This window comes from Parus major, chromosome Z, assembly GCF_001522545.3.
Source record: "Parus major isolate Abel chromosome Z, Parus_major1.1, whole genome shotgun sequence".
Lineage (NCBI taxonomy): Eukaryota > Metazoa > Chordata > Aves > Passeriformes > Paridae > Parus > Parus major.
The window spans coordinates 44,370,951-44,391,621 of NC_031799.1; the positions used below are offsets into that span (position 1 = coordinate 44,370,951).

The 20,671-nt window shown below is 41.5% G+C and overlaps 1 protein-coding gene across 3 annotated transcripts in view; it reads left to right on the top strand.

The window, feature by feature from the left end:
* Positions 1–14,774, top strand: part of PIGG (phosphatidylinositol glycan anchor biosynthesis class G) — an 87,064-nt gene extending 72,290 nt beyond the window's left edge. For all 3 annotated transcript variants that reach the window (XM_015653257.3, XM_033520304.1, XM_019005283.2), the window contains one exon: positions 12,648–14,774. In XM_015653257.3, coding sequence (XP_015508743.1) covers positions 12,648–12,876 — 229 coding nt within the window. In that variant the 3' untranslated portion in view covers positions 12,877–14,774. The remainder of the gene's footprint in view (positions 1–12,647) is intronic.
* Positions 14,775–20,671: the final 5,897 nt, after the last annotated feature.

The following is a 20,671-nucleotide window of genomic DNA, read 5'->3' on the forward strand; positions in this document are numbered from 1 at the left end:
AGGCTGGTGAAGGGCTTGGAACACAAGCCCTGTGAGGAACGGCTGAGGGAGCTGGGGGTGTTTAGCCTGGAGAAAAGTAGAGTCATGGGAGACCTCATTACTCTCTACAAGTTCCTGAAAGGCGTTTGTAGTCAGGTAAGGGTTGGTCTCCTTCTCCAGGCAGCAGCTGACAGAAGGAGATGACACAATCATAAGCTGAGCCAGGGGAAGTTTAGGTTAGATGTCAGGAAAAAATTCTTCACTGAAAGAGTAATTAGACACTGGAATCATCTTCCCAGGAGGGTGGTGAAGCCACTGTCCCTGGAGGTGTTTAAAGAAAGACTGGACATGGCACTCTGCCATGGTTTGGTTGATAAGGGGGTGGTAGATCATAGGTTGGACTTGATGATCTCAAAGGCCTTGTCCAACCTGGTGCATTCTATGATTCAGTAATTCTCCCTAAATGTCCTTTTCTTTTCCCTTTATTATCCCTTTGTCATTTGCCCCTTAGCCTCAGGCATACTGTTCCTCCCTGATGTGCTTGTTCTCCCCTTTTGTCACAGATTTCTCTCTCAAGCATTCCCCCTGTCTTGGTCACCCCATCTGAGATAATTCATCTCTTGAATGTACTGTACCTTCTGTGGTCCTGCATTGCCTTATTCAGATGCTTGCCCGCTCTTGTGGATTTACTTCACCTCTTTCTTGTGAAGCTGCATTCTCTGGCATACTTGCCCTTTCTCTGCAGTGATTTCCAGCTTATTCCTGCTTTCCTGATGTGATTTCCCTCTTGCCTGTGCTTTCAGTCTCTTAGGTGTGCTTTTTCTTTTTTCTCCATGCTTTGCACCTGTTACCAAGCCCCCCCCCACCCTCTGGTCTCTTCTCCCCAACTAGTGTGCTTGCCAGCACTCTTCCTTTCCCTCCCCCTTCCTTCTCTGCCTTCATTGTCCCAATGTATATTCCTTTTCTAATTGGCACACTTTTTCACATGTCTCCTTCATCCCATCTGCATGTCTCTCTTGTGAATCTCACCTCTCTGTCTTCTTTCTCAGCTCTTTCTAGCGTTTTCTCTCATACTTTCACTTTGCCTCTCTTGGTTAGCATGTCTCTTGTGTCTTTGCTGTCCTGTATGTTTATTCTTTCTCAGGTGGTTCCCTGTTTCAATGTCTGTTGTTCTGATCTCTTAATCTCACATCCCTCTCTCTTGGGTGCTTCATCCCATTTTCACACTCTTCTCTCTTTTGATTTTATTTTCCTCTTGCTTCCATTTTTACCTGTTCTTTTCCTCCCTCCTCTTCCTGGTACCGATGTTTGCTTTGCCTTTCTGATGCTTTGTCTCTTTCCCTCTTCTTCACTTCTGCTTTTTTTTCCTCACACTTTCCCTTTCACAGGCTTCCCACACCTTTTCCTCTCTCTGTGTCCTTTACCCATGTGTGGTGCACCTTGTGCCTGTCTGTTTTAACACCCTCTCTCTCACAGGCATCCTCCTCACTCTCATGTGTTTCCCCTTTCACATGACTTCCGCCTGTCATGCTTACAGTATCTCCCATGTGTCCTTTTCCTTGCTTGCTGTTCTCATTCTCTGGCACGCCTCTCACATCTATTACTATTCTCATTTCTGTGTCTTCCTCTCTCTCTTGCATGCTTTCTGTCTCACAAAATTACCCTTCCTGTTTGCACGTTGAATGCCACTTGTGCTTTCTGTCTTGTCTAGTGTCACTGTTCCCTTTCTCTTGCTGTCACTATCCCTTTGTCTTGCTCCCTCTTTTTCTCTAGCTTTCCCTCTCTCCTCATTCCCTTTCTTATTGTCCTTAATTCTCCCTTACCTCTCTCTTTCTTTAACTCCCACCCCCTCTGTCACTTGCCTTGTCTTTCTCACACACTTTCACAGCAGTATATGATTTGCTTCTCTCTCACCTGCTGTGCCTGTCATGTGCTTCCCCTGAACTTTGCATGGTTTACTGATGTCATGTTCTGCTCACCTCACACTTTCTCACACCCCTTCCCCATCTTCACCTCATCCATATTCCCTCTGTCACAGACATCTTCCCTCATGCTGTTGTTCAGTTTTACTGTCTGGCATGTGATTTTTGTCTTGGACATGCACTTTGTGCTTGCCCTCTAATGTTTTACTTCCCTTGCATGCTTCTTCTTTCCCTTGTGCTTTACTGTTTCCTTTTTTATCTCATGTCTTTCTCGCTCACTAACCTACTCTCTCACAGTTTCCCCTCTTCCTCACATTTTTCCTCTTGGATTTTCCTCTTTCTTGTGCTTCTAGTCTCTGGCTTTTGTTTTCCCCTTCTAGCTTGCTACCTTCCTCTCTATTGCTCTCTGTCCTTGTCCCACTTGCTGCCCTTCACACTTCCCCTAGCTCTACATCTCTCACAGAGTTTCCATCTCTGTCATATGCTCTTACTGCTGTCCTCGATGTTCATGTCCTCTCTCTTGAGTGTGCATTTTCCCTCTCTTGGATGCACTTTGACCCCTTCTCTTGCTCTCTGTCTCTCGCTTGCATGCCTTCACTCATTTGTGTGTGTGGTCTTTCTCTTACACACCCTTGCCCTCTGTCACTTTGCTCTTCTGCTGCCCCCCTTTCTTGCACTGCTGTACAAGGCACGCAGTTCTCCTCCCCTCTGCTTGTACTTCTTCTGTTACTCCTACTGTCAATTTCCTGTGGTTCTTTCCTCCCTCTCTCTCATGCTGCCCCTTTCCATCCTTTATTATCTCTTCTTGCTTTCCCTTCTCTCTTTCTCTTCTTGTTTTCCTTCCCTCTCACACATGATTTCCTGTTTTTCTCCATCTTCCTCACACTCTTCCCTCTATCATGTTCTCTTACTTTGCCACCTTGTAGTTTTCTCCCTTGCATGCTTCATGTCACTCACTCACTTGCACTTTATCCCCAGCACATGCTGTCACTCTTGGTTGTGCTTCCTGCGTGTCTCTCATTCGGTAAGTAGCACTCCTCTCACTGTACACTTGCTAGTTCCCTTTCTCTCTGCATTCCTCTCCTCCATAATATAATTCATCTTGCTGCCCCCTCACTTTCCCTCCAAAACTCACCCTAACACTCCCTCTCTTGTTTCCTTACTCTTCTTGCCTCTCACGCACCTTGGCACTCACTGACATACACAGGTTCTGTCACTCCCACATGCTCCTTCCTCATCACCCTCTCTTTCCTGGGGTCTTTCCCTTGCACTCCCTTCACCCCTTTGTGGATATCTCTTCCCTCCCACCAATTGTACCCTTTGGCTCTCCCCTATCAGAAGTCTTTCATCCTCTTACCCTGTTTTATTTTTTCACACACTTCTCTCTATCACTTTGCTTTCTCACACTTGCTTCACAGGGCTTCCCTTTCTGCCATGCTTTTCTTGGCTCCTACTCTTCTGCATATGCACTTCCCTATCCCTATTGCACTCCTTATATTTTTTTTTCCTTTTCTTGTGGGTTGTCTCACACATTTTGTTTCTCTTTTATATTTCATTGTATTTAATGCTTTCTCTTAACCACATTTAGTTTCAGTTGAACAGTATCCCAGTCTCTCTTGCTTGTACTTTTCTAAATTCATGCACACTGCCTTTTTCTGACACGTGTCTTCACTTGCTCTTTCACTTCCCCTCTTCTCCTCCTTTGCTCATTCTTTCTGTCTCTCTTTCACATATTCCATCCCTGTTTATTTTTTATGCTTTCCTTTTAGATAATGCTTTCAGTTCCTAGAATATTCTCTCTCTCATGCCTTTACTTTGTTGCATGTGCTTATCCTTTGGTCTACTGCAGTTTTCCTTTCTTGCCCTTGTATACTTTTCTCCCTTGTGTATACTTCCCCTCCCTCTCTGCCTCACACTGTATTGTTGGTTTCCTCATCTTTCAAGTTTCCACTCCCTTGCATGAATGCTTTCCTTCTCTCTCTCTAGTGTGTCCCCCATCTTGTGCATATATTTTTCCTCTCTGGTACGCTTTCCCCATCTCAGGCTTCTGCTTCCTCTCCATTGATTATTCTTACCCTCTTATTCTTGCTTTTCTTTCTCTCTCTTGGGCATTCCCTCTCTGACAGGTTCTTTCACTTTCCTGTACACATCTCTTGTGTGCTCAAGTGTCCCTTGTCTCTACTGTGAATGTTTATCACTTTTACACTTTCCTGGTCTCTCTCAATCAACATATGTTCCCCTCTTGTGTCTGTTTCCCCTCTAAGAAGGAAATCAAGAAGTTTCCTTCTTGATTGAAGATCGGTCTGATCCTCTTTCAGTCCCTCTTGCATTTCTCTTCCTTCTTATTGTGAAAGGTTTCCTTTCCTCTCTTAAATGTTTTGCCTCTGTCCTGTACATCTCTTCCTCTCTCAGACGCTCTTCACACTTTCCAATAACATCTTGATTTCCCTTCCCCACTTTCTCCCTTCTAACCACTGTAATGTTCCTTTAATGTATGAGCTTTCCCTTCCTCTCTGGCATACAATACATGTCCTCTGTCTTGCACCATCACTCTCTCATTGATGTACTTTCCTACCCTTTCTTCTTATGATTTCTTTCTCTAAGGCACATTTATCCTTTCTCTGTCACATGCTATATTTCAATTGTTGCTAGTCATTGCATTTCCTTTTTCATGCTTTCCCTTTTTCCTTTGCCTGTTTTCCTGCTCTGTCTGCTCTCTCCCCGGTACTTCATGTCTTAAATGTCACACATCTCACTTTTTGTCTGCCTTGCACTTTCTTTTAGCAGTCACACTTTCCCTTCTTACCTTACATGCTTCCTCTGTGCCGGACTTGCCTTGTATCTCATGTTTACCCCTTGTACTTTGTCTTGCATTCTTCCCCCCTCATGCATGCACTCTCTCTTGTGTCTGTCTGCTTTACAGTTTCTTACAGATTTTATGTAATTCTGCTCTCTTGTGTATTCTTTCTCCTGATTTTGAGCAGTTTTCTTGCACATGCACATGCTGTCCCTTTCTCTTACATGCATTTTTCCGTCTTGTGCTCCATTTCTCTTGTGCCTCTTCTTTCTGTCAAGCTCTTTCCTTCTTGCATATGAGGGCTTTACTCTCTCCTGTGCACATTTTCTTTTGCTTCTATTTCTGGTTGCCCTGGGCATTTTTATGTCTGTCTTGTGCAATTTTCCTTCTTTACCTCATGTCATGCTCAGTGTCTTACCCACTTTCTCTTATCTGTGTCCTTCTCTCTAGTTTGCTCCCTGACAATCTCTGCCTGTGCTTGCCCTTTCCCTCTCGCTCTTCTTTCCATCTTTCTTACTCTCTTACCTTTGCTTTTCTTCCCCTGTTCTTGACTCATTTTTTTCCCTTCTCATTCTTTTGTATCTGGCTTTTTTCTCCTCTCTCAATCCTGCTCTTGCTTTCTTTGCCCTGCTTCTGTTTATGTTTCTTTGGATCTCAATCAATCTGTCTACCCCCAATGATACTTTCCAAATCCCTGAAATCCTCATTCTCACTTTCCTTCTTTCCTTTGCATATCTTGTTGTCTCTGCTTGCTTCTTCTGCCATTTCTGTTCCTCTTTTGTCCCCTCTTTTTTAATCCCATTTTCTCTTCTCCTTCTCCCTCAGTTCCCTCATCACTCTCACACTCCTTCTGCTTAATCCTTGTCTCTCCTAATGTCATTTCACCCACAGCCATCCATTTTTTTTCTTGGCTTACTTTGTCTTCCTATCTGTTCCTTCTCTCCCTTTTTTCTATGCTCTCTTCTTTCTCTCAGCTTCTGCTTCCATGTCTTCTCCCCCTCCTGCCAACCTTTGCTCATGTAACTTCTCCTCTTTCCCTCCAATGCTTTTCCCCCATCCACTCTCTTGCCCAGTTTCTCCACTTTCCTTATTTCTGTTGCACATGTAGTTTCCTTCATGCACATTCCTTCTGCCTATGTCTAGAGTCTTTATCCTAGTGCTGAGTATTGTTCTTAAAAGCAATTTGCACAAAGCTGAATTACTAAGAAGTCCAACACTCCTATAAACTTGCTGAAGTATGACACTTGGGCTTAGTAAGAGTATCCCTATATAATCCCAGAAGACATCTCATTGCACCACAAGGAATAAAGAGTCTGAAGATGAATATGCTGGGCATTTTGCTAGAAAAAACTGTGAAGAAAGTTGGGAGCAATATTCTGAAAAAATGCATTAATTCAGTGCACTGAAGAAATTATCCCATCCCCTTTTTCTCTTCAGTACTTTGCATATTCCTTCCTCTTTATTCTGGAACAGATTGGAGCATAGTACCAACTTTGTTTCCCCTCTTAAATTTGCAAGAGCTGAATGGTGATGTTGGACTCTGGTTTATGCTGCTGCTCAAGTAGAATCGGAGTCATGCAGAAGAACACTACTGGAAAGAGAGGGTCACATTTGTAGACCTTTGCTTACATACCTCTTTATTGTAGCAATGTTTCTAGATGTAACCTGTACTTTTTGCTGGTATTGGCCTAGTCGTACTATTCTTACAAGTCAGTTCCTTTTTCACCACTAGTTTTCTGTTCTCCTCTGTTCCACGGCCAACATAACTGCTTAGTTCTGGTAGCTGTGGATAGGACTGTACATGACATACTGTCATTCTGTGTTTATCTAGGATTTTTCTATCTTCTTTTCTCACACCTTTTCTTGAAGTTAACAAATTCTTCTTGAATGTGTGTGTTACTGGGATGGCAGGAGTAATTTGAGGAGAGAACTGTTATTTTATCTAAGTCACCAGTTTAAAAATAGTTACTGTAGTGGAAAAATATAAGAGAGAATTGACTCTGCCCTCAGTTCAGAAGAGTGAGCATTGCTTCACAGAATCACAGAACACCCCAGGTTGGAGGTGCCCTTAAAAGATCATCTGGTTTAACCTTTTCTGGGAACAGGAGCCTCCATGAGATCATCTAGCATGCTGTCCAGTCTTGTCTTGGAAATCTGCAGCCACGGGGACTCTACCAGATCCCTGGCAAGATTGCATCTGTGATTGATTGTTCTCACTGTAGAACATGTCTTTCTAATACTGAGATGAAACCCCTCTTAGTGCAACTTTTGCCTTATGTCTTCTTATGTACCACCTGGTAAGGAGAACACCTCCATCCTTTTTTGCCATCTTTGAGTAATTAAGTACAGGAATGCTGTGATGAAGTCTCCCTGAGCCTTCTCCATGAAGAAGAGACTTAAGTCTTACTGTCTTACATTGTAGAGCTCTTTCATGCTCTCCAGTCCTTCTTTAGAGCCCCTCCAACCTATCCATGTCTTTTTTGAAGGGTGGGGGACCAGAACTGAACATAGTACTAGAGGTGTGGCCTGAGAAGCACTCAGTAGAGTTGGGATAATCACATCTCTCCCTGCTAGTAGTGCCCCTGAAGATGCAGCTAGTAGTGCACCTGTTGGTACAGCAGTGCTCTGCTGACTCATGTTCAGCTTGTTGTCCCTCAGTACTCCCAGGTCCCTTTCAGCAACACATGCACCCTAGCCCATAACCTGGGTGCAGGACCTTGTACTTGTCTTTGTTAAACTTCACACAGTTCTTGATAGCCTGACCAGATCTCTCTGTAAGACAGCTCTTCCTTGTAATGTGTCCATCTTGACACCCAGTTTAGTGCCAACAGCACATTAGTGAAGGTGCTTTCAATCCTACCATCTAGTCTATTTATGAAAATGTTGAGGAGTTTGGGGCTCAGTAACACGCACTGTGGGACCCTACTTGTGACTGGCTGCCCCACTAAGTAAAAAACATAGATCACCACCCATTCCAGCGTTGTTTCCTATCCATATGTAAGTAAATTGTGCTTTGCCTTTCTAGAAATGCCTTGTGTCACTGTTGATGTGTCTTCTTATACTGGTATATTTTAACCTATTAAGTTTGAATTTAATTGAATAACTTGGACACTAACAGTCTGTGTTAAATTTCTTCAGATCCCACCTGTCAATAACAATTGTCGGATGCAATTTTTCTTTATACCTTTAGCTAAGATTGTGAAGAACAACTGTTTTGCTTAGAAAGATGGGTAGGAAAGCCTGCACCTTTAACGAAAAATCAAGCTGTAAATTTCCTTATTATTCCTTGCATGTATAATGCCAGTATAAAACGCATCATGTTTTTTTCCTACTGGAAACTTATGAAGTGTTCAGTGAATTTTGGAAGAACAATCACAGAAAATTGACTAGGGCTGGGCTTTGAAATACTTAGGATTTGTGTTTTGCTTGTTAGGATGGTTTGGTTATACCTTGCTGCAATAAAATCTGGGCCAGTGTCAACAGGAATAGGCTGGTTTGGTTTTGAGTTGGCTTTGTTTTTGTTATTTTTGTGTGGAGGTTTTTTGTTTGTTTTGTTGTTTGTTTTTGTTGTTTTTTTTTTTATTTTGCTAACATGAAGCTCACAGTGCAACTGATTATGCCAGCAGTGAGAACAGGAAAAAAAATTTATACAATTATATTTTTCATATTCTAGCTATGGAGATGAAGAGAAGTTTCAAGTCCTGATAGTTTTTTGCAGCTAAATCTTTGCGTGAACCTGCTGAACCATGTATTACAGTCCACATGTGCTACAGTCCCCTGTAACTTGCTGCCACAGACATGACCTTGCTAGGGTAGTTGTGTCTTTTCTGCCTTTCTTACTGGGAAAGAGAATGCAGAGAGCAGAGAAGAATCAGTCATTCCCAAGATCCATCCTTTCCATGGCAGCAGAATATACTTTACAGCCCTTTTACCTTTCTGGCAACCACCATTTTTGACATTTATCCATTGATAGAGTGTGGTGACAAAAATTGTGACTTCGTAGCATTAAGAATGTTGTTCTGATTGGTAGTTTCTACCAGAGTCAATCATGTAGGTTTCCAGAGGTCTCTTAGTTTCCTTGGAACTGCTAAAAATATTAAGTGTTTTTCCATGACAATGCAGGATTGTGTTCTGTAATCTAAAATAGTATTGTAGAATTACACTAAGTGAGAGTGGGACATGTGGGAGAGATGTAGCAAATTTGTTCTTGCTGCTGGTATTTGCTTAGATCAGAGAAATTTCTTACACATTGCAGATACTCTAAGATGTTGGAGACATGTGGAGTGCAACCCTTCATTAGTATATATGGGGCAGATGAATGAAATGCCAAGTGGACACTAAACAGGGAGATCTTTGAAACTGCAGAATGCCAAGAAAGAGAAGTGCCGCTTAATATTGTAGAAGATGTTAATACAGTAAAAATTGCCTTCAAATAGGCAAATTCAGTATCTCCTGTGGGAGGTAACTTAGGCTGTGATAATCAGAGAGAAAAGGGGGAAAGGAAGGGCAGAAATGCTAAAGGGTAATTTGCACTGAAAGGATTCAGCACATTCATACTGAAACCCTCCAGAATGACCCTCCTTCTCAAACCCTAGAAATGTGACAATACCTAGGGTATTCCATCATCATATGCTTGCATATTTCTAAACCATTTATTTGATACGGCGTGTTAGAAAAAGGGTTGGAACACTGTAAACACTGTAAAGCATATTTAAAAATTCCTTGTAGATGCATTTGTAGGGCTGTCTATCGAGATTCTTTGCTTGATTTTTAAGCTACGAAACATTGCCACCAGCTGCCAAGAATTCTATATAACTAGGAGACATGTTTTCACAAGAAAATAGTTTCTTACTGTTTTGGTGGGGTTGGTTTTTTGGGTTTTTTTGGTATCATAATTTTTTCATTTTGCAAGTCTTGTATTAGTCATCTGGGTGGCACCTTAGAGATGGACTGAGAGGTGAAAGATTTGTTGATGAAACATCTACAATTACGGTTTAGGATATCCAGAGAAGTGGTAAACCTATTAATGTAACTGTTTCTTGGGCATATTTTACTATGTATTAAACATTTTCCATGAAAAATAGACGATTTTTGCTGAAAGCCAATATGTTCTTTAGACCACACTTAATGTTTGCATTCTAATTGCAGCATGTTTAGTGATTTGAATCTGTAGTGTTCTTTGCTTCAGAACTCTCAAAAAAAGTTGTTTTTTCCTGGATCTCACATGAAGTTTGGATATGCTTTGTCATCTGTAGCACATATGGATTTCTCTTTCAAGTCCCCATAAGCTAACTTCCTAAATGAGCTATAGATGAGAATATTAGAAATCCTTTTTGTTACTCCTGCATTGTGCAGAGGCCTTAATAGCGGGCTGGTTTTGTCAGAACATGGAGATAGTGTGCACAGTTTATATCTGTCTATGCTCCTCTCCTTTAAATAATGAAAGGTTTTAATTGTTGGAGAGATGATTCAGTATGGACTAGTTATAGATTGATACTTAAATGTGTCCTATAGTCTTTCCATTTTCTTAATGGAAACAGCACTGATAATATGGAAGGTTATTCATTACTGGCTGGTCCAGATCATAAACATGAGGATACATGAGTAGCATCCCACAGCCAGGTTTCTCTGTTCTCCTGGTGAATTCATTTGGAGTAACTCAGAAACTGGCTGAACTAGCTGGATTGTCATGGTCATGTTATCACTGACTGCCCGATCTCTGAATGCTGCCTTTCTTGTGGCCTGGAGATGCTGTGGGCACTGTAGAATGAGGAGAAGGAGCACACAAAAGCATTACTGTTAGCTGTTCAGATTTTGTCCCTGGCCAAAGTAAGAGCAAAAATGTGTTTCAAGAGCCTTGTTGCCTTAGGATCAGCTGTTGTCTTAGAATCAGTCCAAGAAGGTCTAGCTGCTTATGCTCAGTCATTCCAGTGCTCTGTCCACGGTGATGGATGTGTGAACCAGCTCTGAGATAAACCCAGTTATTCTGCTGTTGAATCCCACTAACAGTTTAATTTTGTGGCTGCAGTGTGCTTTTGCTGCCTCCTCTAAATTGCACCACTGCATTATACAGTGAAACTCTTCAGATTTTCCCTCTGAAGGCACAATGTCGATGTTATCTCGAGAAGTGAAGTGAGTGCTGAGAGCTTTCGTAAGTAGAGGTATCCTATAAGTAGGAAAGAATTAGCTGTTTTTTTCATAAAGAATGCAGAAAGAATTGTATCATTGACTTGGGGATTCATCTATATGGTCTATCAAGTGCATTTTTTAGCTCAAGAAAATGTTTTTTAAAATGCTTGTTTATCTGATTGAAAAGCCATTTCCTCTGTTTATTCAGTGGTCATCTGACTATTACAAATCCTATTTTTACTACAAATACTGGTTTAACTCATATCAGCATGAAAACAGCTAAGACTGAGTGAACTGCACTTCATTTAATCCTTGCCCACGAAATCAGTTATTAAACATAAAGCTGGTTATTTACACAAGCTCACTGAAGACTAAGATAGTTATGCAGAAGCAGGGAGCAGTCTAGTTCACTCCCAAGTCTCAGTTTCCTTGGCTAAGCAGCAAGGGAAATGGTTTTTTGTGAACTGGGTGTATGTTTTTCAGTCATTTGTGCCTGCTGTTCTTGATTTTAAAACTCCACTTTCATGACCTGTTCTTTCTTCTACTGAAAGCCTTGGGAATTTAGATCTTGACTTCACTGGAAAACAGGGCTGTATCCTAGTTATTTTTATTTAGAGCATAAGTAGTTTAATGGTTTATGTAAAATACTGCATTCTGTAGCTTACTTAGTCATAAGTGACTAATTAACATCTTGCAGAAGTGCTAGCCATGTTAAATTTTTATTACTTGGAACAAGATTAGAATTAAAAACTGGGAGGAGCAGTACGGAGTCTCAGATCAGGATTTTGCTGTAAAACATTTACACTCTGCCAGTGTGTTCTTTTGGGAACTGATGATGTAAAATATTTTGATGGGGAGAGGAAAATGTTCACTTATTATTCCAGCTAAATAGTTTTTTTCTTCCTTTTGTCTGAAGGGGTAAACATCTGAATTTAGTGTGAATTAATCTCTGCAGATGTATTTTGGGCAAATATATCTTGGAATAAATATATGTTGGAGAGGGGCCAACCCAGCATCATTGCTTTGAGTTGGTGCCTCAGGAGAGGGAGGACAATCCAAGTGCAGAAAACCTTTTCACTTCCATTTTCATCTGGCTCTTGTAACACACCAAAATACATCAATGTGGCAAATTTGGATCTTGTAGGCTACATGGGGCAGACAGCTCTTGGGATGCCGCGGACCCAGCTGAGCTAAGTAGCTGTGACAGAAATGCAATGCATCACTCCTGTGAACCTAAGAATATGGTATTATTTGGAGAATATATTTATGTAAGCTTTGTGAAGTTTTCCAATAGCACAGTTTTTATGTTGTTTTGTACAGTGTTGCTGGCTATGGGCAGCAGTGTACTCTGACAAGTTTTATGCTTTTCACAAGGTGGGGACACAGACTCCATCTAACTGTCTGTTGAACAGGTTAGGAAGCTTTGTGAGGAGTACTGTAGTCCTCTCTTCCATTCAGGTTCTGTAGAGCAGCACTATAAGGCTAACAGGAGACAAAGCTGTCTTGAAACTGCTTAATTGAAACTTTGACAATTAGAATAAAATACATTAAAGCACAGAACAATCTAAGTATGAAGTGAACTCCTGGGCACCTTTATTGCAGAGACAGTTGCTATGCTTACACCTGACATACACATTATAGGATATCTAGAGGTGACAAGAAAAAATTTTATTGGTTCATCATTGCATAAACAATCAGCTTTCTAATACAAAGCGGAATTTTCAGAATACTCCTTGTGTTGTGAAATAATGCTGAAGAGGGGAGGAACTCCAATGTCTTTTCTGAGTTTGCCTGAGAATGAACTCTGTTTTTGTTGCCAGGAATTCTGCAGCAGTGGGTCACGGCTGTTTCTGCTACGCTCTAATGCGTTCAATTCCAGTTGCCATCTACGTTGTTTTGGTAACAGGTCTGCGCTACCACCTGTTCATATGGAGTGTCTTCTCGCCAAAGCTACTGTATGAGGGAGTGCATGTGTTCATCACAGCTGCTGTCTGCCTGTTCTTCACAGCAATGGATCAGAACCACTCTTACATAAAAGTGCAAGACTAAAAATAAGTGTGGTATGTGACTCTGGATTGCGATGTCCAGCATGCCACTGGAATGGAAGAAGGAAAATACTGGCTTTAAATTGATGTGTGGATTTTGAAGAGTAAATTGTTAAAAGAGTTGTTTCTTTTAGTCAAGATTAGTCTTGTGTTAAAACTGAGTTTTCTTTAAAAATGTTGAATTGAAATACACTGTTTTTTCATGGATACCTTTTGCTCTGTAGCTGTCATTATAGCTCTTTCCAAAAACAGAATGGTGATATTACATGTTTTGAATTAAAAAATATACATCTTAATATAAATACAGACCAGTGCCTTGTGGGCACTGAAAAAATCTTGTGTGCATACAATTTTTTTACCTTCTTAGACTATAGAATCCTAAAAAATGTGCAGGATTTCTAGGTACTTTTCAAAAGATCCTGAATCCATTAGCCTCAGGGGGTTTTTATGTTTGTTTTCTTTCTAGTGGATGCATTGAAATTATTATTAAATTTTTATTGTACAAACATCCCATGTAAGAGATTTTGTTTGTTTTGCATAGGCAGAAAGCATTTCTGTTTAAAAGCAGTATTTTTCTTTGTAAGATGAGTGCAATCATTATTTGTAATGGATTTTGATCTGCACTTCAGACACTGAATAAGAAATACTTATTGTCTAACAAAGTAATGAATCTTCTGACGAGTCCATTCACTGCTCAAATGTTGTTTTTTCTTATCAATGTATAAATTATAAATCAGGTTGGCGCAGCCATACTGAACATTTGATCACGTTTTCCACACATGGGTGTGAAGCTGTGAGCAGCGAACAGGAAAACAGTTTAATGGATTAAGTTACCAGCAGAATAAAAGGCATAAAAGGTGTGCTTGCAGTTTTCATCACCACCCCCCTAGTGACCTGTCTATCCTTCTCATTTGAATGTGCTGTAATTAATTTCTAACAATATTGTTTTCCTTGCTTCTTTCAAGAAGATACATGTTAATTACTATACTGACTATCAGGATTCATGAGGTCTTTTTGCCTCTTAGTTTCGTCCATGTTTTTGTCCATGTTAGTGGCTAATATGTTTGAGGTATATCAGAAGAGAAGCATACAGAGGCCTTTTAATTTTTGTTACAAATATGGGAAAAGAAAGCTTTCAGGACCAATACAGCTTACAGCACAGTTGTTAAAATCACTGATGCATTTTTTTGTCTCATGTTACAGATAATGCAGATTTCAAAATGTAGGCCTTTAGTTTTTATACATTAATAATAGGCCATCTTGATTACTAATAATGAAATATTTTTTCAGCTATAAAATAATTAAATTTTTCAATACACTAGCAATGTATTGCTCTTTACCTGGAGGAGGGAGTACTGGATCTTAATGTCACTTACTGTGACCTGCTGGAAGATTGAAAATGAAATACTTCTAATAAATAATTTTTTACTGCTAACTGTGGTTATTTAAAAGAGTTTGTATTTGTAAATGTACATCTACCATTTTCACAATTCTCAATATTTTTGGTTACCTGCTGACTAGCAGCCATGTGGCATTATCTACATATTCTCTGTTTACTTACGTCATTAATTTGTAAGCAGTCCTCCCTAAAATGCATACTGAGAATGTTTATGACATATTTGAGTCAAAGGGAAAGGGTGCTAATAAAGAGATCAGAGGGATAAAGCAGAAGTTTCTTCTGGTGTAGATTCCTAAAACAATGTGGGATGACATTTACAAGTTTTATTCATTCCTCGTGGGTGGTTGTTGTTTTTTTTTTTGTTGTTGTTGTTGTTGTTTTGGCTTGGGGTTTTTTTTGTTTTTGTTTTGTTGCTTTTGGGTTTTTTGCTTCTAGTAATGCCTCTTTTATCAAATAGTGGAATCCAAACTATTGTGTGTGTATTAAAATTGCATTTTTTCAGATTACTTAGTTAAATGATTCATGTTCCCCTTCTCCTCTGAAGTTGAGAGATATCCAGACTGGATCCAGCATTAAATGGCTTGGGAAAGATGTTACTTAGGTCTTCAAGACCAGGAAAGGAAGGAAGATGAAGAGACTGCATCTCTGTCTCAAGTTAACTGATGAGTTTGCATGACATGGGAAAGAAACATGATGCTTTCAACTTCAGAATCAACATTTTTACTCCTTTTCAGCGTTTTCCTTTGAGTGTAGGCAAATGAAATAATGCTTCATGAGCTTATGGGCTCTAGCAATGCAGATCTTAGGCAGTAAAGGAACGAATTCTTGCTTCAGGCAACCAGGCTTTAACTGGAGGATTATGTTATAATAATTTCATTTTAAATCAACATAAAGTTTTGGCATTTGATCTGAATGTACAGAGAAAGCAAATGCCTGAACACAAATTCTCTTATCTCACTAGTTAGTTGTTCCACCTCACTTCTTGTCACGTTCAGTGTATTTCAAACCCTCACACAAGGAGACAAGTGATGTGGGAAGGAGGAATACTACTGGGGATATTTTTTGCTGTTCTGAGCATACCAGTTTCTTCTGTCCAAGTCACCTGTAGTCCCTGCTTCTGTGTGGGATCAGCCTGGGCTTCCTCGGTATTGCCCTGTGCACAGGCACAGACTCCTCCTTAATTAACTTCTAAGCAGGTATGTTTTCTCTATTTGGATAAAGTTTGGCATGTTAAATATTTTTGCTCAGAACCCTCACTGCTGGTCACAAAGTGCAACAAGTTACTGCGGTCTACAGCTTGTTCAGCTGGATTTCACTAGATTTCAACTGACCACCAGTTAGCACATCTTAAAGCTTATAACTGATGTCCAGTACGAACCCATGGATTCACAGGGATGATGCTTGGGCTTCATTCTTGTAAATTAATTCCTGCTTAATAAAAAAAAATAAATAAAATCTATTACTATTTCAGGTACTATATGTTTGTATTTCTGCTCTCTAGGAAAAGAAGCCTCAGTTTTCCTTGTATCTACATAAGCCAGCACAAAATCCACAGCATGAACCCCAGGCAGGGCATGTAGGGTAGGCCACTGTTCCTTCATGGTTCTCTCTGTGAGGGTCAGGGCAGTTTCTGAAATCCCTCACATCAGGCATCAGAGCAAGATTTAGCTCTACAATTGCGCAAAAGGAGAGGCCATAGTTGCAAGTTAAAATGAAGGGCTTCCTCTGAAAAACCAAGGTTTTCCAGAGTGCTTCACCATCAGGAGAGGAAAGAAACTGTGCTTCCACTGGTCAGTGGGGCAGGAGAAGGAGCTGGCTGGTGTCATTATAGGCCTCCTACCCTCCATACTGTGAAAGACTGATCAGCGGATGCTTGTGAGGCTGGCATTGCACCATCTAACATACAGAAAGTCTGGGCAATTGCCTCTGTTCAGTCTACAGGCAGATAATACAGAGGCAGACTCTTTGCCAAAAGCTAGATGGAAGGAAAATGACTGATAGGGAGTTTGCAGGATAATTTCTGCCTGGCCCATAGGTACTTGATTTCTTCTCTTAGAGATGACAGACAGTGGAGAAGGGAAAAGCACTGTATGTTGGACAACTTGAGCATTGCCTTCAGCAGCGTGTACTTGGCAGCCAAGTTGAGCTCATATTAGTTGAGCTAATAGATGAGTGGGATTGAAGGTGGGCTGGATCTGTGGGCTCTGACCTCTGAGGTCTGAGTCACTCCATCTCAGCCTTGTTTGGCAGAGAAGTGATGTGATACTAGGGCAAGGCACTTTAGGATCATTCTTAAGCTGGATGAGGGGAGAGACCAGAGCAAATCTGGAAATGGTACCAAGTAGGGGGAGGGGTGTATATGCTGAAGGGAAGGACCACCCTTTGAAGGTCCTTGGTGAGCTTGGCACACTGGAGAAATGGGCTGCTGACAACCTGCAGTACAGCTGGGCATGTGCCCCTGACTGGTAATGGTACAGGATGGTGCCCAGGGGCTGCTGAGCAGCTGTGACAGCCTGATCCTGTTCCCCAGCTCATCAGTGTTCAAGAAGCACACACACATCTGCATGGACACTTTATCCAGTACCTGGCCTTGGTCCCAGTGGCCTGTCCTGCTGCTGTCACCCAGACAAGGAAACCCCAGAGGTTTCCAGCTTCTGTCTATCCAGACCTCTTCTCTTACAAGTGAGTCCAGCCTGAAGTTCACTACTGTTCACACATCTATCAAGAGTAGAGGATGCACTTACAAAGAAGGATTTAATGAGAGGATGAGGCACTCAGCAGTGATGAAGGGAAGGACTCACAAAGAAATACACACTCTAGAGGCTTGTTTATACAAAGCCAGCACTTCTTCTCTACATTTCCTATGTTTTCCCATGTTTATTCCTTTCTCAACCATCTTGGTCTTTCTTTTTCCCATCCTTTTTTCTCTTCTCTAAGTATTACATAATAACTTGCATGTTCCATCAATCCCCATAGACACATGCCGTAAGTTTTACTGAATCCTGAAGTGCCTTTTCCTGTGGATCCCATGAGTCCTATGCTCCTCCAGGCAGTAAATTCCTTGAGTCTGCAAGGTCTTTGGGAGGAAACACTTTTTTTTTTTACTAATCCTGGTGTGCTTCACACGAGGGATAATTGTCCAGTTGCTTAGTGACTGATTATATTGTTATCTAAATAAATTACTGTAAGTTGCTGACTGAGCAATTAGGTGAGTGAGATCCTCAGCAGGTCCTTGCCCATCTGACCTTTGTGCAGTCATGAACAGTCTGTTATCACCTAAGTTCGCAATGATTTGTGCCTTGTTTCAGCTGGGGAATGAGGATGCATCAAAGACCTTTCGGCTGCAGTCAGTCATCAAGGAGGGGAGGCATGGAGGTGAATTCTTCTCGGAAGGGCACAGGGAGAGCCTCAAAGGCAACAGGCACAATTTGCAGTACAGGACATTTCCAGGAGGTCAGGGGACTCTTTTCTTACTTGGGTGTTTACTGTGGGGATGACGCCCAGCCTTCCACCCTGGGACATCTTCCAGCACCGGAGCAACCTCATTTAGTTGCCCCTGCTGTGGGCTGGAAGTTTTACTGTGTGTGTTCCAAAGAGCTCTTCCAACCAACATTCAGCAAGAATTCTATGGTTTTGCTGTGTTTGAAGTTGCCTCTGCAATTTCTTGCTGGTCATTTCACAGATTACTTCTTGAAGTCAAAAAGCTTTATAACTGATTTCATAATAAAAAACTAAAAAAAAAAAAGTGGAAAAAACCACCACCACAAAAAAAATACAACAAGAAAGAATGTCTGTGTAATTTTTATTTTCTTTTTATTAAGAGATAAACAGTTGAAAATTGTTGTTAATTTTGGGGTTTCTGTAGCCATGCATTTACCCCTAGTTGCAATGTCACCTGCCCTTCAGTGCCTCTGTAGTTGTTCTGTTTCCAGACTTGATTACAAAAGGTGCCCTATTCTGCCATTATCTCTTATCTCTTCATTATGTCATCATGATTTGGACGGCTCCCTAAAATGTTCAGCTTGTCTATCATGCCTGAAGTGAAACTTGTGGCCTGGCTGGGACTCCTGCAGGTCCATGCTGGGTATGTTTGGTAGGATGCACATAGGGGACTAACTTTCTGGAGTTGTTTTTCTGTTTTCAGATTGAGAAATAGGCCTGTGGACATTATTACTTTTGTTTTGCCTGATTGGAGGCAGAGAGTCGCCTCAAAGGACCTGTTACCTCTCACAACATTTGATGAAAAGCTTGGTGTCATGGTTTTAGCACTAGTTAAAAATCACTGGAATACTTATTTTTTGCTGTGAGATACGGATCAGGAGGAAGGCAAAGCAGGCTCAAAACTTAAAAGGAATAAAGAAAGTTTATTAACAGAACTACAAGAATAAGGAACCAGAATAAAACCTTCAGAAACCCTTCCTCCTCACCACCCAACTTTCGTTTGTCCAACTGATAACATAGAGACAAAACCTGATGGCTAAAGTAGTACCAACTATATAGTAGTCTTTTCATCAGTGTTTGTAGAGAAAGGAGTTCTCTTTTCTCATTCCATGGAGAATTCTCCACAAGAAAACAGTTTTCTCTTGGCTTTTCATTCCCATGATGGCAGCTGCCCAGAAGAAACTCTGCCACCATGCCTTCCTCCCATTTTCACACCGCTCAGAGGTTTGTTCATGGGCTATGAACTCAAGGGGTATTATTTTAGGGATGAGTTATTCAAAGGCAAAGGTTCTCTTCATCTGACTCTGTGATCATCTCTGGGAACAGAGGTTTTCTCTTTTTTCTCACTGGAGGCCAAGGGTCTTCATCAGCTCTCACTTCTCTTTCTCTGTTCCAGCATTTCATGGGATCACAACTACTCCACCATCTGCTTAGTTTCATCAGTGGATACCTTTGCTCAGATCTACACTTTGAAATACTTCATTCCCCTCAAATACTCTTTCATGAATTAAAGGAGTTTTTCAGAACATTATTGTCCATGACCATGGCCCTATCAGAAGAGTATTTCAGCTTATTAAAGCATCTCCTCATTCTCTTTCTATCTGAGGCTCTACTCCTTCTTATACTGACTTTGATGGTTTATGTTGTCTCATTACACGTTGATCACTCTCACTTTCCTATCTCTGGAAAAGGATTAAATCTGCAGGTCTCATCTGTGTAGTGAAAGGGTGAAAATCTGGCCCAAGCTGCAACAGGTATTCATGGTGTCGAATTTCAGCTCAGCAGTGCTGGAAGGGCAGCAGACGCTTTTCACTTTTCGAGCCATCTCCAAAAAGCTTTTCGCTTTTTTGGAGCCATCTGAGCCCATGAGAGGAGGGGGGCAGTATTGGTGAGATGTCAGCCCAGCCTAGGGCTGGGGCCCCCCTGGGAAAGGCTTCAGCCACCCCACTGGAACAGGACCTGGAGGGCTTCCCAGGAGGGGTGCAGCAGAGCCTGGCCCAGCCTGGGGCCGGGGGACTCCCCGCAGGCTCCATCCCCTGCATGGGAGTTGCAGGAGGCCGAGCCCAGCCCCCGTCAGGGGAGCATGCCAGCCACACCAGAGCTCCCATACGTTTCAAAGCCTGAAAGAAAGAGAGTCCCAAGTTCCCAGGCTTAGGGTTAAAAGGTGGTAAACAAAGGTGATCTCACTTTTCAGTGGTGAAAAATACTGTCAATTCTCAGAACTGGCCAGGTCTCAGGCAGAGAAGAAACTCCCAGCAGCCTCTCTCAGAGCCTTCAGCATCTGTGGGTGTTTTCTAACTTTTTTTCCTAAATGCTAACCTACCACACTTGGGTTGCCATGAGGAATAGCCCTGTTCCTTCAGCTGTCTCTCCCACTCAGTATATTTGCCCACATGCAGGGTACTGAGGACATATTTTCAGTGTGATACAATGGTTAAGGTGTAACTCAGTGAAAAGTTCAATCTGTTGCTCAGTGCACCACTGTTTTCTATCACTTCATTGTCATCTGGAGAATTAAGGGTGCCAGCCACTAGAGATGGGCTTTAGGCATCATACTTAATCTGAAGATGAACTATACATGGCAAAACTTTAATCAACTATGTCTTTTTTAGACCTCTGACATTACCACTGCAGTGTATTTGCTGATGTCTGTTGCAAAGACTGCTGGTGATGCAGAACCTGACACAGACCAACTCACACAGCAAGTACGCAGCCAGTACTGCATGTTGGTGTATTACTCACCAGCAGGAAGACAGGAGGTTCCAAACATTCAGAAGACCCTGCACATGTCACCCTGAGAACTGGTTCTATCTGTCAAGATAGGAAGACTTGAGCTCAACTTTTCCTAATAGAAAAAAACCGCTGAAAACCTGCTGTCTTTGGAGGCGGAAGCAGTTCCCTTCTTGGGGAAATGGCCCTTCTTGGTCTTAAGCTTTTGCTGACCTGCAAAAGCTGTTTG